Source organism: Macrotis lagotis, chromosome X, assembly GCF_037893015.1.
Source record: "Macrotis lagotis isolate mMagLag1 chromosome X, bilby.v1.9.chrom.fasta, whole genome shotgun sequence".
Lineage (NCBI taxonomy): Eukaryota > Metazoa > Chordata > Mammalia > Peramelemorphia > Peramelidae > Macrotis > Macrotis lagotis.
Genome location: NC_133666.1, coordinates 328,776,233 through 328,792,513, shown reverse-complemented (window position 1 = coordinate 328,792,513; position 16,281 = coordinate 328,776,233). Strand labels below are relative to the sequence as shown.

The 16,281-nt window shown below is 35.9% G+C and overlaps 1 protein-coding gene across 3 annotated transcripts in view; it reads right to left on the bottom strand.

Annotated features, from left to right (window-relative positions):
* Positions 1-665: 665 nt before the first annotated feature.
* Positions 666-16,281, bottom strand: part of PDCD6 (programmed cell death 6) — a 28,850-nt gene continuing 13,234 nt past the window's right edge. Inside the window, exons 3-6 of one of the 3 annotated variants that reach the window (XM_074206378.1) lie at positions 14,287-14,331; positions 12,503-12,655; positions 7,531-7,640; positions 666-3,244 (exon numbers count right to left, since the gene is read on the bottom strand). In XM_074206378.1, the coding sequence (XP_074062479.1) occupies positions 3,146-3,244; positions 7,531-7,640; positions 12,503-12,655; positions 14,287-14,331 (407 nt within the window). In that variant the 3' untranslated portion in view covers positions 666-3,145. Of the gene's footprint in view, positions 3,245-7,530; positions 7,641-12,496; positions 12,656-14,286; positions 14,332-16,281 lie in introns of all 3 variants that reach the window. The other 2 variants (XM_074206377.1, XM_074206379.1) reach the window with 2 other exon arrangements.

Below are 16,281 nucleotides of genomic sequence, written 5' to 3'. Positions count from 1 at the left end.
ATTTCTTAGATGTTTCTCTTCAAGATCCTTCCCAGGGCAGCTAGGTGGCCAGTGGATAAAGGCCCTGAAGTCAGAATACCTGAGTTCAAATCAGCCTCAGACACTTAATAATTGCCTACTGTGTGACTTCCCTACCCACTTCCCACATTTCCATCTTCCCAGTTTAAATCATTTGATGTTTATCCTTCATTTTCAAAGACCAAGTCATCAGGCAGGTGATGTCATGACATGAACATGAACTGGATCTGAGTAAGTAGCCACCAGCTTCACTTTCCCCTCCAGGAGTTGTCTGGGTCATGGAGATGGCTCAGAAAGTGAAGCAATCCAGATTAAGTGGCTTGCCCAAGATCACACAGGTAATGTTAAGTGTCTGAGGCCACATTTGAACTCAGGTTCTCTTGACTTCAGGGCTCTAGTGCTCTAACCACTGTAGGGGCAAGCTGGGGGATAACATGTTTAGCCCTTAGTCAGGAAGACTCATCTTCCTGAATTCAAATCTGGCCTCAGATACTTGCTAGTTATGTGACTCTAGGCAAGTCACTTAATCCTCAATTTCTTAATTTATAAAATGAGCTGAAGAAGGAAATGGCAAACCACTCTGGTATCTCTGCCAGGAAAAGTCATGAGGTCATAAAGAGTTGGACATGACTGAAACAATACAAAAGTGATTTAAATCATTTAATGATTTACATACAAATGATATAAAAAGTTTTCGTGGGTTTTGGGGGGAGCAATGGGGAACTTCAAATCAGAAATCTCTTCTATCTAACCCTCCTTTTGAAAAGGTTTATTCTTCTGGTCTTCTTTTCCCCTCAATATTTTTAGAAAGGAGATCAGTCAACCATCACGACATAACACAAGACAATTCTTGACCAAATTACTCAGAACTAAGAAGGTGATTGATGTAAAATCCAACTCTTAAGTTCAAGAAACCAAATGTACAAGTATAAGGTTTAATAAAATATAATTAAAAAGATTTTCATGAATCTGTTAGTAAGGACCTTCCAGAATTGTCCAAGGACAAAATATCAACTTGCTTCCCTTGTAACTGAGGTTCTATGAAAGCAGTTCCAAAAGGCTGAACTAGGTCACATATAATATTGGGCAGATTTTAGCTCAATTTGAGAATTTTGAAATGAGCAGAGCTATTGAACAATGGAAAAGAGCTATCTCATGAGGTAGCAATTTTCTTAGGACTCTTGTGTTCTCATAAAGTCTAAATAATCAGGGGTAGTTAGGGATTTTATAGAGGTGATATGATCTAGTATTGGATTAGTTCATATCTGCCTAAAGATTCTGTTAAACAAAATATGTACAAGCTAAGTTAAGTATGAATGAATGTAAAAGGTTGAATTACTTAATTGGAATATTAAAGATCTTAAAAAGCTCCACAGATCCTAAAATATTCATAGCACTACTTTTAATGGTTAAAATAGGTTACTGAGTGGGGAACAGCTAAACATACTCAGGAATATTAATACAATATTGTTATTCCTAGAGAAATGACAAATATGAGAATTACAGAAAATGGGTATAAATTTGCTTATTTGATTTGCACTTAGGAACCAGAATATTCCCAATGGCAACTTACAGTGCTCAGTCTAGGAGAACAGATGATGAAATACAGTTTATTCCCTATGGCAGGAGAGGGAAGACACTGATAGATGAGGTCATTACTGTGGCTAGTTTTGCTTATCAGTTCTCTTTGTTAAAAATGAGGGCTCAAGGAAGGAGAGTAGGAATGAAAGGATGGAACAAAAGCATTAAAGTACTTTATAATTATTATCTCATCTGATCCTCACAACAGCTCTGGGTGGGAGGTAGGGTGCTATTATTTATTTCCATTTTACAACTGAGGAAATAAAGGTAGACAGAGGTTAAGTGACTTGCCCAGGATCCAAGAGGTACTAAGTATCTGAGGCTGAATCTGACCATAGGTCTTCCTGAACCCACTTAGCTCCAGGAGGTGGGGCTACAAATGTCTAAGAACAAAAAGCATCAATAAACTTATAGAAGATTTTCTTAAAAACTATGTACTTTCAAATTTTGTGGATTTTGGAAATGACAGAAGATTTAGGTCATGAGCTAGACATTGCTATATGTTCCCCTTGGGGTGGCTAGGTGGCGCAGAGGATAGAGCACTGGCCCTGGAGTCAGGAGTACCTGAATTTAAATCTAGCCTCAGTCACTTAATATTTACCTAGTTGTGTGACCTTGGGCAAGTTACTTAACCCCATTGCCTTGCAAAAAAAAAAAATCTAAATTATATCTGTTCCCCTAGTTCCTTTTCCAGAGCTTGGGTTCATCATACCACTAATGCCATCTTATCTGATAAGGGCTTGTCAAAGTGTCAACAATAGCTTATGCTTATTTCACAGTCAAGGTCAAAATACTTAAGGTAAGACATTTTACACAAATTTATACAACCTGATGCTTCAGATCATACTAATGGTCTACATCTCTTCGCTCCCAGCTTTCATAATCGAGTGGACTTAGCTGTGGAAGTAGGTCTGCCAGGAAACTTGTCCATGCAAAGTTCTGCACCTTGACAGTTCATGACAGCTTCTCTAAAGAAGTGATAATGTCATTGAATATGGAAGAGAGGTCATCCTGCCTAGCCATTGATGATTCAAAAAATATGGAAATAGTGGCAAAACACTAGTCTTTTCCATCTTCTTTATTGCTTATGTTACATATTAAAATGGATACAATAAACCCCTTTTACAAAAGTAAGGCACATGAAAAGCCTTATGTGCAAGTTCCATACTATCTTAAAATTCTGATTCTTTAGAAGCATTCTGACAGGAGTGGAGACATCTACAAAAGATAAAATGCATTTTTCATGCAGGATACCAGAAGCAAAGTTACACATATTCAACTTCATGGCACAAATGACCACAAACTAAATCCATTTTTGCATCTGGAGAACTACATGGCTATAGTTACTATGGTAAAATATTAATTAGCCTTTTCACATATATACAGTTAGGATTCTGAAACATAAACATATCAATTGTATAAAATATTGGAGGAAGACAATCTTGAGTTGCATCAGTGTTTCTTTCATTACGTGATAAAACAGGGGATTTGGCATATAGTCTTTTTTTTCCATAACAGTCCCATTGATAACCTCCAAAGGTGAGTGTTATACAATACTAAAGACCATGGAAAGATACTGTTCATAAGACACTTGAATCCAGCCATCCTGATCGGTATCGTAGCGCCGGAATATATCTGTCAACCTCTGAAAGAGAAAACAGATAATGAGATCTTGATATTTATTTAACTAGATGAACAGAGCTGGGCACAGTGGAAAGAGTACTGGTCTTGAGCATCAAAAGATACCAGTTCATAGAAGAAGCTCTACTACCCCTCTCAATTTAAGTCTTAGTTTCTTTAGCAGAAAATTTAAATGAATATTTGCCTCATAGTGTTGTTTTGAAAACCAAATAAGATAATGTACTCATAAAGCATAGAAGAAAGGAGAGGCATTCATTGAACACTTACTATGGGTACTGTGATGGACACCTAGTCCATTCAGGCCTTAAGTAAACTGCAACCCATGAGAGGTTTGGGAATCAGTCTGGTCAGGGATTCTCTACCCTAAGGTCAAGATGCTCCAGCTCTGGCCTTTACAATTTTATCCTGTTAGCAGGACTGTATGAAGTAAAATATTCTCATTTATGTCCATAGACTGATACACTAAATAATGAGAACATAGACCTGCAAACTATGAAACAAGGCTTTCCAAAGAATCATGATTACAAGTTACCCAAAAGACCATAGAAATAAACCCAATATTGCTTGGTATATTTATTGTCAATGAGGGTTACTGTGGAATTCGTAATATATGGTGTTAACTCTCAAAGTGTAATCCAGGGTCCCTAAGGTCAAAATTATTTTCACAATATTAAGATATTTTAATTTCTAATATGATAAACTTAAGTGCACATAAAACATGAATAAAAGTTCATTGAGGGGGAGGAGGTAGGATTCTTAACCATACCTACATATTTACATAAGCATATTTACAAATTTATCATATCACAACGAACATAAGAGGAGACAGACAGGGCTTGCTGGGTAGCAAATTACTAAAAGAACTAGAGAAAGGCCTCTTTAGTTCTGGTTGTCTGTGGACAATTTACAGAAGTACATGGACAAGGAGGTGTGGATGAGCTGCAATCTATACACATTCTTCATCAGTGGAGGGAGTGCTCACATTAGGTAACAGATCTATAAAAGGCCATAAAGAAATAATGGGCTTCAAGAGCAATATTCCAATAGGTCCCAAAAATCTGCATCCATTTATGGGCTTCTTTTTCCTTCTCTTCATTCTCTCCTCTCAATTTCCTCCTTTTTAAAAATTTTATGTGACAGGGGCGGCTAGGTGGCACAGTGGATAGAGCACCAGCCTTGGAGTCAGGAATACCTGGGTTCAAATTTAACCTCAGACACTGAATAATTACCTAGCCGTGTGGCCTTGGGCAAGCCACTTAACCCCAATGCCTTGAAAAATCTAAAAAATTTATGTGATGTGATCCTCAACTGACAGTATGTCCCCCATCTAAAGCAATTAGAGATTCTTTAAGGAAAAGATTAGTCAAATTCCAGATGAACCTGGTCCTGGTCACCAGGATTACGTTTTGGAGTCCAGAAGTCCTAAATTAATTTATCCTGAACCCAAAAGAGCAGATACAAGTAGCTTAGGAATCCCTCATGGCATCCCAGATTGCTAAAGTAACTGTACTAGTATGGTCTCTAGGTGATCAGAAACATCCTCTTTCAGCAACATCTGTAATTTATTTTTACAAGCAAGAAATGAACAGATAAGCTGTCTAAGGATATCAGCCTTCTAACACATGATTTTCAGTCAAGTTCTTCAGAGGTGTTTAAGAGTTCAATACTTTATCTCATTTTTTTATAGTTCAACTTTTTTTCCTAAGATACTTCAAAGCACATCTCATAAAACACATTAAAGAAACACTAATTCAATATTATAAGACTATTATGATGCAGAAAACAGAGATTATAGCCTTTTCATTTTGCAGATAAAGAAAAACTTAAAATGATTCCACAGAAAGTTACTGCAACAACAAAGAGAATAAGAAAAAGTGACTATTTCTAAGAGTAAATATGCCCCATTTAGGTATTAACGTTTAGTAGGAAGGGAAGACAGGTAATGAGCATTTATTAAGCACCAACTTTAAATCAGGCCTTGTGCTAAGCTTTACAACTATTACCTCATTATTCACAGAGTCCATGCTTGCATGCTAAAATTTATTTGTAACCCCCAAATCAATACTCACAGCACTATCAGTACATGTTGAAGCATATGTTGCCCATCTGAGGACAAATAAATCTGATGCTGTGTCTTCTTGACTGAATTCTTGTACTGGGGTCTTTTGGTGGTCTATTTAGTGCCATGTTTTTTGCATTCTTGTCTTTAATGCTGGTGAATAGAGGAGCACCCTAGTGCTGTCTAGTGCTCTTAAGCACAAGAAGGCTGTGGTGTACCTTACAGAGAGAAACATGTTTGTTTGATAGGCCTTGATCAGTTGGAAGTTCTACTGCTGTTCGCTGTGGGTTCAATGCAATACTTCCAGAAAAAGGAACAGGAATTACTGGAGAGCACTAATGAACATGGTGTAACTAGAGGCTTAAAGGAACCTAACCTAATATTTCCCCTGGGAGCAGTGATTCAGCATTTGATAATTCAGTGTCTGTAGTGACTTTATACAAGTAACTTCTCTGATAACAAGGACCAACTGGATATGTATTTTACTTATATATGTAAAATACACACACATATATATGTACTGTTACATACATATATACACACACATACAGATTTTTAGCAAATTCTATAAATTTTCAGTTTTAATAACCCACAATTTCAGGCAGGAATATGCATTACATTACAAAACCTCCTGCTGTGTTAGTTTTGACTTAATCTCAGAGAGGAGCAGTATAGTAGCCATGATTTAAATACTATATACTATGATTTAAATGCCAATTCAAAGAAGCAGAATAGTGGTATATAAGCTACAGAGATGTTCCATTTTCCATAAACCATTTCCATTGAATTTCAAATCCCAAGACTGGCTTTTATTACTGTTTCCTTCATAAATTTCAAGTATTCCTGAACAGATTCAAATCTTCAAAGTGAATTTCTTACAATATTAATAGTCTTTGAACATAACAATATCAGTTCTCACAGATTTATACTGATGCTTTATTCTAACAAACCCCACATTTATCTGTTCTACATTTCACTTTCTTAGGGAAGAGGCTCATTATCTACACAAGACTGAAGAGTCTCATGGGCTTAGGAAATGGTATAACAAAGTACTTTGGGGAAAAGAAGCTAAGATTTCTGGAGCTTTTCCCCCCCTTCCTTATTTTCTAATGCTAGGGGACACTTCAGGATAAGATGATTAATGTCTTGGTTAGATGAAAGCATACAGGGTAGAAAGACTGGTGTGAGAGCAACACAGGATTCAGGTCCGTATCTCATGTCTGTATTATTTCTATAGCTTTCTAGTTTCCCCACTCCAATCTATTAGAACCATGTCAATGGATTTATGTCATTTCCTTTCTGAAAAATCCTTTAAGACTATTTCTTTCTCAAATACCTTTTAAATCTCCTAATTATCTTTAAGGTAATTCAAACTCTTAAGCCTGGCATTCAATGCTTTTTAATATCTGGCTCCAAATCATGGAATTTCTGAGAAGGATGGACACTTGGGAGACTATTTTAGTCCAAAGAGTAATGAATCTAATTCCTTTACAGATAAAGAAACTGAGACCTAGAATGGCTCATGATCACAGTTGTTATGAACAGGACTCCTAATACAGGGCTTTTTCCATTATACCACATTAAGCATTTCCAAGTATTCACAAGACTACTATATAATTTTTAAAAAAGGGGAAAACGCCTCTCAAAAAACTAAAATAAAGGCCAGGGAATCTGAAAGGAAACCAAATAATGAGGTCATATTTTAGAATAATTCATTGCACATGTAGTGTGTTATCTAAGAAAGTTCTAAGCAATCCATTCCCAACTTCGGGGTAACTAAGATATAAAGTCTAAGATATAAAGAAAGTTAAACCTTTTCATTTTTGTGCAGGGGTTTTAAGTTGGGATACATGAACTACCAAGTGTTTCATGAGATTTCAAGGGGCTCTATTTGAGGTGGGGGAAAAAAATTACATCTTTATTCTCACTAACATATAAATTAAATTTAGCATATTTTTCAAGAATGAAAACCAAAATATATCCTAAGAAGAGGTCATAGGCTTCGACAGATTGGCAAAGGAATCAAAAGTTAACAATGCCAGTCTTAATCCTTTAAAGTCAATACTAAACAATAAAATATTTTACAAGTAAATTGCATAAAAATTCACTAACACTTTTTATCCTTCCTCATTTTTGCTTTTACTATTTCTATAAAGGAAACTACAACCCACTGTGTATACGTATGACAGTATATATTATAAAATACATGTGTAAAGTTTCTCCTTAATTACCTGTAAGACAATGCAGCCTTGAATGAAATCATCAAAAGCAATCTGTCCTCTTCCTTGTCTGTCAAACTTTCGGATAAGGATATCATGAAACTGGTCAGATAGTCGATAACCTTAAAGAATAGAAAATAAAATAAATGGAATAGCAGGGAAAAACTTAAATTTAGCTATATGATGATTTCTAAAAATCATTAACTTTCTACAAACAAAACATCCCAAAGGAAAAAAAAACTCTCTACCAAACTAAACTAAAAAATCCCACAAACAAATCAATCCCCATACCCCATTTTAAACAAACAAAAAGACACAAGTTTATTGAGTTGAGAAAGGATAAAATTGTTTCTGTGTATAAACATGTGACTGTTAGAATAGAGCCTGGAGCAGAAATAAAAAATTAGAATAACAATTATCAACTCTTTGATGTTCTGAAGCTAATTCTTTTTTTTCAAATCTGTAATTCTGACACAAATTAAAATTTTCAACAGGCTAGTACTTAAATCCCCCCAGGGTAGATAAAAATGAATCAGAATTATTTTCTATACAAATGCAAAGGGAATAACTTCACTTAAATTGTTGATGTTGATTTACTTATCCCAAGCACCAGGTGGTGCTATCATGTTAAAAAATAGAAAAAGGGAACTTAAGTACAAACAAGGTAGGTGAATTGGAAAGTGAACCTGAGAAATAGGCAAAACCCAGATTTAAAATAACTTCTATTTAATATACTGATTAATCTCCAGACAAGGATGCTTTTGTAATTTAAGTAGTTATCAAATCAAGGGTTGTCCTAGTAGAATTATGATTCTAAAAATGGACTCTGAAAACTTATGAAGCCCAAACTAAATACAAAATAAAAAATTTTAAAAGAATCTGAAGCACCTAGAAGTCCCCAATAAATTAAAATTAATAAGGCTTTGATAGAAGGAAACCTAATCAGAATACCCCTTGTACTTCAACAAATTGTCAGTGACAAACAAAAAGTTGAGGATCACTGATTCTGATGCTGATTTTTAAAATCATGGTTTAATAAGAGTCATAGCTATGGCTGAAACTTAAAATGTAAGCTAAGATGCATTGAATTCTACTATTAGAAAATCAGCTCTCAAAACAATCAAGGATGGGGACACTTGTAGTTATACCTTGGCCAAAGGTCTGAGTGAGAGTTGCACCTTTAAAAGAGAAAAAGCATCCTTACCTATTCCCACCCCCTCAAACTTTTATGTCTTTTATGTACATTACCATTATACTCTTACTTATTCAGAAGACAAGCTCCAGAAGCCAAAATATTTGCATTTAACTTTCAGGTTCCTTGGAATCTTTGCAAGGATAAATTATACCTATTGTCTGAGTGAATTTCACAGTTAATTACCTATATAATTAGCTTAATCACTCTACTGATAAAGAATTAAACATGCAAAGAAAAATACTCACATAATACCTCCACAGGAATTCAAAGTACTTTATTATTTTCTATAGCAGGTCCAAGTCTGCTGCCTTGCACATAATTGTGAACCCAATGAATATTTGTTGACTGACAACTATCTTGAAGTTTGCCCATTTTTCCATAAGGTGGGTAGAAAAACTAATGCTGCACCTTTCAAAATCAGAAAAAATTGTGGCACATAAACCACTTAACAGAAGCAGGAGAAAGAAATTGATTTCTCCCACACAGTCAGAGAAATCAAAGCAAACAGCCTCACCATATTTATTTTCCTATAGACTTTCTAGTTAGGCAGTAGGTGGTTGTACTGTATAGTTACAAAAATTAAGATCCCTCTACAACCTAACATCCACACATCCCAAAGCCTTATAGCTAAAGTATAGATCTGGTCTCATCATTTCCATGCTCAAGAAGTTCTTATGGTTTAGAAAATCATTTATAATCTGGATCCCACTTATCTTTCTACCAAACTAATTTCAAATTATTCCCCTTCTTACAATTACATTCTAGTAAGACTGGCCTCTCTTCTGTTCCAGCATAAACAATAGACTGCCTTGCCTCGAAGCCTTTTGACCCAGCTGACTCCTATCCCTGGAATGCACGTTCTCATCATCTTAGAATCATCACATTTCTTCAGTGCTCACCTTATAGGTCAAAATACAACAAGAAGCCTTTCCTTATCCTTTGTTCTAAGTATCTCTCCCAGTCCCCAAATTTCAATGGGTTTATCCTGGACAAGGAAAGGAAAGAGGGATTGGGATGCTTAAGAGACAGTGTGATTTAGAGCTTAGTTCTATTCAAATATCTCAGACTGTGTTCTCACATTTCTCCTCTTTCTGTGTAAACAGCTGAGAAAGAGATTCTTGTCAAACTAGAAAACTGGAAAAATGAACTGGGAACACAAAACATAAACCATTAAGGTCATGCACAGAACTTAGTTATGTACTAACTAATAACATGCTTTGAGATTTGCATTATGAAATCAGCCAGATCAGCCTTGCTGTGTTTATCAAGTCCTGGATTTGTGGTCAGAGTATTTCCCTTGACCTGGACCAGTGGGGGAGACTAGAGGGGTGCCTCCAGCTTCTTTCAAAAAATGGGGAGAATGAGACTTGCATTCTCTACTGGATAGGGGTCACGATGGGAAAAGCACTCTGCATGCTCTAAGGCACTACCTAACTGGGAGATAGCACTGTCAAGACTGGTATAAAATGGGAGCACAGAGAAGCTGCTACAGAACAAGGATTTAAGCACAATGCCTGGCTCATAGTGGGTGCTTAATGTTTACTGATGAGCCGTTGTTTAATTTAGACTTCCTGCTATAATAAATCAAATATGTCTTCTAATGAGTCATTTTCTTTAAAGAAATCAAGCATGAAAGATAAAACAAATAATAGGTCTCCTTTTTAAAAATTTTTTTATTTAAGGCAATGGGGGGTCAAATGACTTACCCAAGGCCACACAGCTAGGTAATTATTGAGTATCTGAGGCTGGATTTGAACTCAGGTCCTCCTGACTCCAGGGCTGGTGCTCTATCCACTGTGCCACCTAGCTGCCCCAGAAGTCTCCTTTTTAAAAAAATAGGGAGATGTGGCGTAGTGGATAGAGCACCAGCCCTGGAGTCAGGAGGACCTGAGTTCAAAATCCAGCCTCAGATACTCAATAATTACCTAGCTGTGTGGCCTTGGGAAAGCCACTTGCCTTGAAAAAACTAAAAAACTAAAACTGAAAATGAAAAACTAAAAAAACAAAAACAAAAAAACACCCGAATTCAGTGAAACTCCCACAGCATGAACCAACCTCCCTGCAACCTCACTGGGACCAAGGGAAATCTAACCTGTCAAGGACACTCCCTGGTTGCTCATCTATATATAAAACTTTCAGCAGTGTCTCTGGCTTTTTGGCGTGCAGAGAAACCTCCATGTGGCAGAGGATGGGTAAGGATGAGGATGTGGAGCAAGAATAATTCAGGAAGCACTCTGACCTAGAACTACCTCTCTTCCTCAGAGCACCAAGCTCTCTAGGACCATGCTGCTTCTCAGAAACCCAGTTCCTTCTGCTCAATTCTTCTGACCACCTTGGTTTTTGCTAAAACTCATGTCAGACCAGTGCCATCAGCAGGACATTGTCCTTAAGCGCTCCAGCCCTTTTCAATTCCCTAAACTAATTCAAGCTGACTCAAAAGTCACTGATCAAAGGTTTATTTCATTTAAGGTTCCATGATGAGTGTGGGGATATAAAAATAAGAGAAGCTCTCATAGAGTTTCCCTTCAAAAAACCTAACTTTTATTTTGTCAATCATTGCATCCTGGTTGGCATAGTTCTTCTAAATAGTCTCTTTTTCTTCTCATGCTCTCCATATGATCGCTAGATTCACTGTAAAACCTCTGATTCTGATGTAAAGATACTGTGGTAGAGTCCCTGGCCTCTTTCAACTGAGACATGCATGTACCAGTCCAGTTTAGGATAAAGAACTTATCCTGCTCACTAAACCTCAATCTCTCATTAACCACTTCGCTTCAGTGTACATAGAAGGAACAAAAGAAATGAAGAGGAAATGGAAAAACTTGAGGAAATGAATGTGGCTGGCATCATCTTGTCTACAGGATTTAAAACCTAACAAATGAATGTAAAGTAGTAAACTTTATTGTTTAAGTTTAATACCCAGCAGCCAGAATAATATAATTTTACTTAAATTAACTTTACAATTTTTCTAGAGAACATTAATGAGCTTTCCTAAAACAGAGTATGAGATTACAAATTTCACCCTTGTAAATTTTTTACACTTACTAAAAACAACTTAGATATGCTGTCTTGTTAGCACCACCACTAAGAAACTTTGGTTCTTCATCCAAAACAAATCCATCTCTACTCTAATTAACTCATAATGTATGAGAATTGCTTAAAGCTTATAAAGCACTTTGAATCATCCAGGAAAGATACTATGTAAGTATTTTTCTCAGAGCAGTTCAAAATCAAAATTCTTTTAAGAAACTCAAGACTGACATACATACATATATACAAATAAACACAAGTATGTATATATATGAATGTATGAGCTATTTTTGAGAATGGGAAAGAACAAAATTCTTTTTAAAAATATTTTTAAAAATAATATTAGTGACTTAAAAAGCCCTGACAATTTAGAAAAATTTTATCTAGTTATTTTTCCAATATAGTATTGTAAATGGTACCACAAAATTACATTACAATTCATATCAGACTGTTTGCCTACAAAGTTTTTTTTCGTTCCTTCATTTCAAATTGTTTTAAAAGCCACCATTCTCAATTTCATTGAATCACTCAACTTTACAAGTGAAAACCTTGCATAGCCCTTATCTCATTTTGGACAACACTGCATCACATTAATTTATGTCTCATCTCAAGATATTGTCTGGAATATACATAAACAAAAATTTTAAATAAATTTGAAATTAAATCCCCCCAAATCAACAAAAAAATTTTTAAAGAAAATGCTACCTAGGTTCCAAAATGAAATATGCTATACAATAAGAGTAAATGAATTACCAAAACCTGATAATGCTAGCTTAAGTTCATTTTTGTCAATCATTCCAGAGTTGTCTCTATCATATGTCCGGAAGACATTCTGCCAATCTGTGATATACTTCCAAACTCCAGTGAATTCACTAAAGTTCACGCCTGCTTTGTTCTCTCGGTCAAACATAGCTAAACCAAAAGGAGGGAAAAAACCCATAACAATATGTTAATAAACATCATACCACAACATGTTCACACTGCAACAGATTCAGTAAGGTTCTATTAAGGTCAGTCTAAAAAGGAAGTTGTTCATGATTACCAATAACTTCAGCCTTCTAAAGTCAAATCTTTCAGGGAGAGAGAGAGAGATGTGTTAAAGGTGACCACATCTTTGTTGTGATAGCAAAAAAAAAAGAGGTTGAAGTTATATGCTCAATTCCTGAACAGACTGATTAAGAACACAGAAGAAAAATGGTGTTCCCTGGCTACAGGGAAACTTTCCATCAGTTATAAATAAGTATAGTCAATCATAAGAACAAACAAGTGAATGAATATACATGGTTCAGAATACACATACTACTCTCACAACTCCTTGGAGGGGCTCTTTGAGGGCACAGACTGTTTGCCTTTCTTTGTATTCTGTTTGGCATTGGCACACAGTAGGGACTTACAAATGCTTGCTGACTGACTCAATCTTCATGTCCTTCTTGAAGGGTATTAATACTGGCAAACACAAATGCAAGATAAAGCTCTTATTAAAAGGCAGCCCTTCTGCTCCTACAGAAGCTTCTGCAGACACCCTGAAGCTAGCACCACTCTCATCTACAGTCTCTATGGTCATGTGTGAAAAGCCTTAGAAAACGGTACATACAGATCACATAGATAACTACCATCCTAACTGGTGTCTTTATATATGGCATTCCTATTCATGTTCTTCCACTGGGGAGCCACAATAATTCTGGGAGGTTGATAGAAAAAAAAATGTTATTCCCACTTTACAGATGAGAAAACAAAGGCTCTGGGATCTACCTGAGGTCATCCATCTACCCACTATGAGGCAAAGCTAAGGAATGAAGACATATTTTGACTCAGAAGTTCAAGTGTTCTAATTTCACTGTCACAATTACACACACACACACACACACACAAACACACAGATGTACTTGCACCTCATGGTACAATGAAAAAAAACTTCAGACAATGAGCCAAGACTTAGATTCTAATCCTGACTTTGTAACTAACTCCCTGTGTGACCCATTAAGACATTTGCTTTCTTCAAGACTGTTTTCTCATCTGTTAAACTGGGGAAAGGGTACAGATGTGTGTGAATATATTTCTCAGGTCAGGGTACCTTCTAGTTCTAAAAATCTAAGACATAAAAATCATAAGTTATGATTATAAGCAAGCACTGAATAATCAATCAGCTCTATTAAGGATCTTACATTCTATTTGGGGAAGATATAGTAATTCACAAATATACATACAGGAGATTTACAAATAACCAAAATTTTGAAGGGAAAAGTGATTGGGAAAGTTCTCTTGAAGAGGTGAGATGAACTGAAGTTTAAAGGGAGTTGGGGATTCCAAACTGCATTACCGATTGGAAGACAACCTGTGTAAGGGCAGGCATATGGGAAATAACCACAGCAACTGATCTGATACTGGGGGTGGGGTGAGGAGAAGGAGTCAAGGCTATCTCTCCTTACTGTCAGTAAAAATGGAGTTCAGTTTGAGACTTGCTAAGATGCTTGGAGACATGGCAGATAGCTGAACTGGTATAAAAATGAATTGCTACATGATGAGGTACAATTTTTACTTACATATGATTGATCTAACAGTCACAGGATTAAATGGAGTCCATGTGCCTAAAACCAAAAAGAACTTGAATTAAACATAATGAAAAAATTTACCTCTTATACCTCTGTATGAAGTTATGAGATGAAACTCCTAAGATCATTATCTCCTCATTTCCAGTTCTCAGCAAATTTACTGACCAGCAAAACTTTACTATCAAGAAGTTGAATCAGTTTACAACTCTGCCAACAATTGAGTCCCAGTTTTCCTATATCCTCTATAACATCCATCATTTTTAATTTTTCCATCATATCATATCAGCCAAGCTGATAGGTGTGAGGTGGTATCTCAGTTGGTTTTAGTTTGCCATTTTTCTAATTGATTCACCCCCTCCATTTGTATTTTGCACAATTCCTTAGGCAAAAATGGTCCCTTGTTCTCTTCTTTTTTTTAAACTCACTTGATAGTAATAACAGGCAAACAAAGTTATAGTTGTTTTAAGTGTTTTTCAATAAATCTTGTGATTTTAATATGTTTAGAAAATATCTTGCTGGAAACTTTAAGGAGGTATTTTACTCAAATTTTGATTTTTAGTCAAAAAACAAATAATAGAATGTAGACTCTCTGTGATTTTCAGTCTATTGTATGATTGTAGACATCTATAAAAGTCTATCTTCTATTTATTCTATTTATCAAGAATGTCCTTAATACACAAGAGGCTAATTCTCATATTTCTGAAAGGATAAAAAAGAAGGCTTATATGTGTAGTTACTGACATTTTATCCATTACTGAACAATAGCATCCAGGACTTTTCCCCAAGAGTTTGGCACCCTCCTCTTCTCTCTGTTTAGAACTACTCCCTCAAGGACTCAAATTTTTTAATCACTCTGATACATAACTCCTCTGGGGATCCTTGATGCACTTCTTCTCTTTTTCCTGCCTCTTTTTTCCTTAGTACCATTTCTATTTCTTCAAATAGTAGATGAAGTACTGTGACATTAGCATCCAGATTAGTAGCTATACAATCACAGATGGAGAAAACATTTGTTTAAAAACAATATTGGCAAATTTTCTATTTTCTGGTCTTTCTAGTATCATTAAATATAGTTTGAGTGATCTGCTTCCATCTCTCTATAAAATTATTTTACCTTCTACTACTTTTTGTTAGTTTATGAAATAATACTGCTATTAATTTCCTATTATTTTCCTCCAAAACATTTTAAAAATAAATTTTGTATTTTTCAACTAGCATTGGGGTTGTCATACATCTCTGAAGAGCCAAGTACTCAGAGAAGCAAGTATTTCCTGGCTAAGAGTATTTGGAGACTTTTTGGTGTTGTTAATTATGGCAACTGATTTACTTCAATTGAATTTCTTTAGGAAATGGTAAAAATCTGTGTTGATCAATTAATCAAAAGCACTTATTAAGAGCCTTTTATGTCCCTGGCTGTAGGACAAACATCAAGCAGTTTCTGTATATTCTGCTGGGGGAGATAAATCACAGACACAGATACACACACATACGGTAAAAGAGATCAGAAAAGGTTTCACATTTAATTAGTACATCTGAGCGGAGATAGGAAGGCAACTAAGGATTTTAAGGTGAAGGTGAGGAGGAAGTGCATTCCAAGCAGAGGGCAACAACATGGACACATTAGATAGTGGTGAGGGTGTGTGTGTGTGTGTGGGGGGGGGGTGTCTACACCATAGCAGGCCAGGTTGGTAGCCCAAAGAGTATGTGAAGGGCTTTTTATCTATTTCCCATTTTGCAGTGCCAATCATCTGTAGAAATAGGGAAAGATGGAGCTATCTGAATTGAATGTCCTTATCTTTTCTTAAAAGCAGAGCACCCTACTTTTGGATAGCTCTGCTTCTTAGGACACTTTCCTTATAGTAAGTCTGAATTTTGTCCCTTGACTTGTAGCTTGTTGCTTCGAGGTTTGGCTTGAGGCCAAATAAAATAAGACTCTTCTCTCTTACACCAGAGAGTCCATCAAATACCCATAGACAGTTATAATAT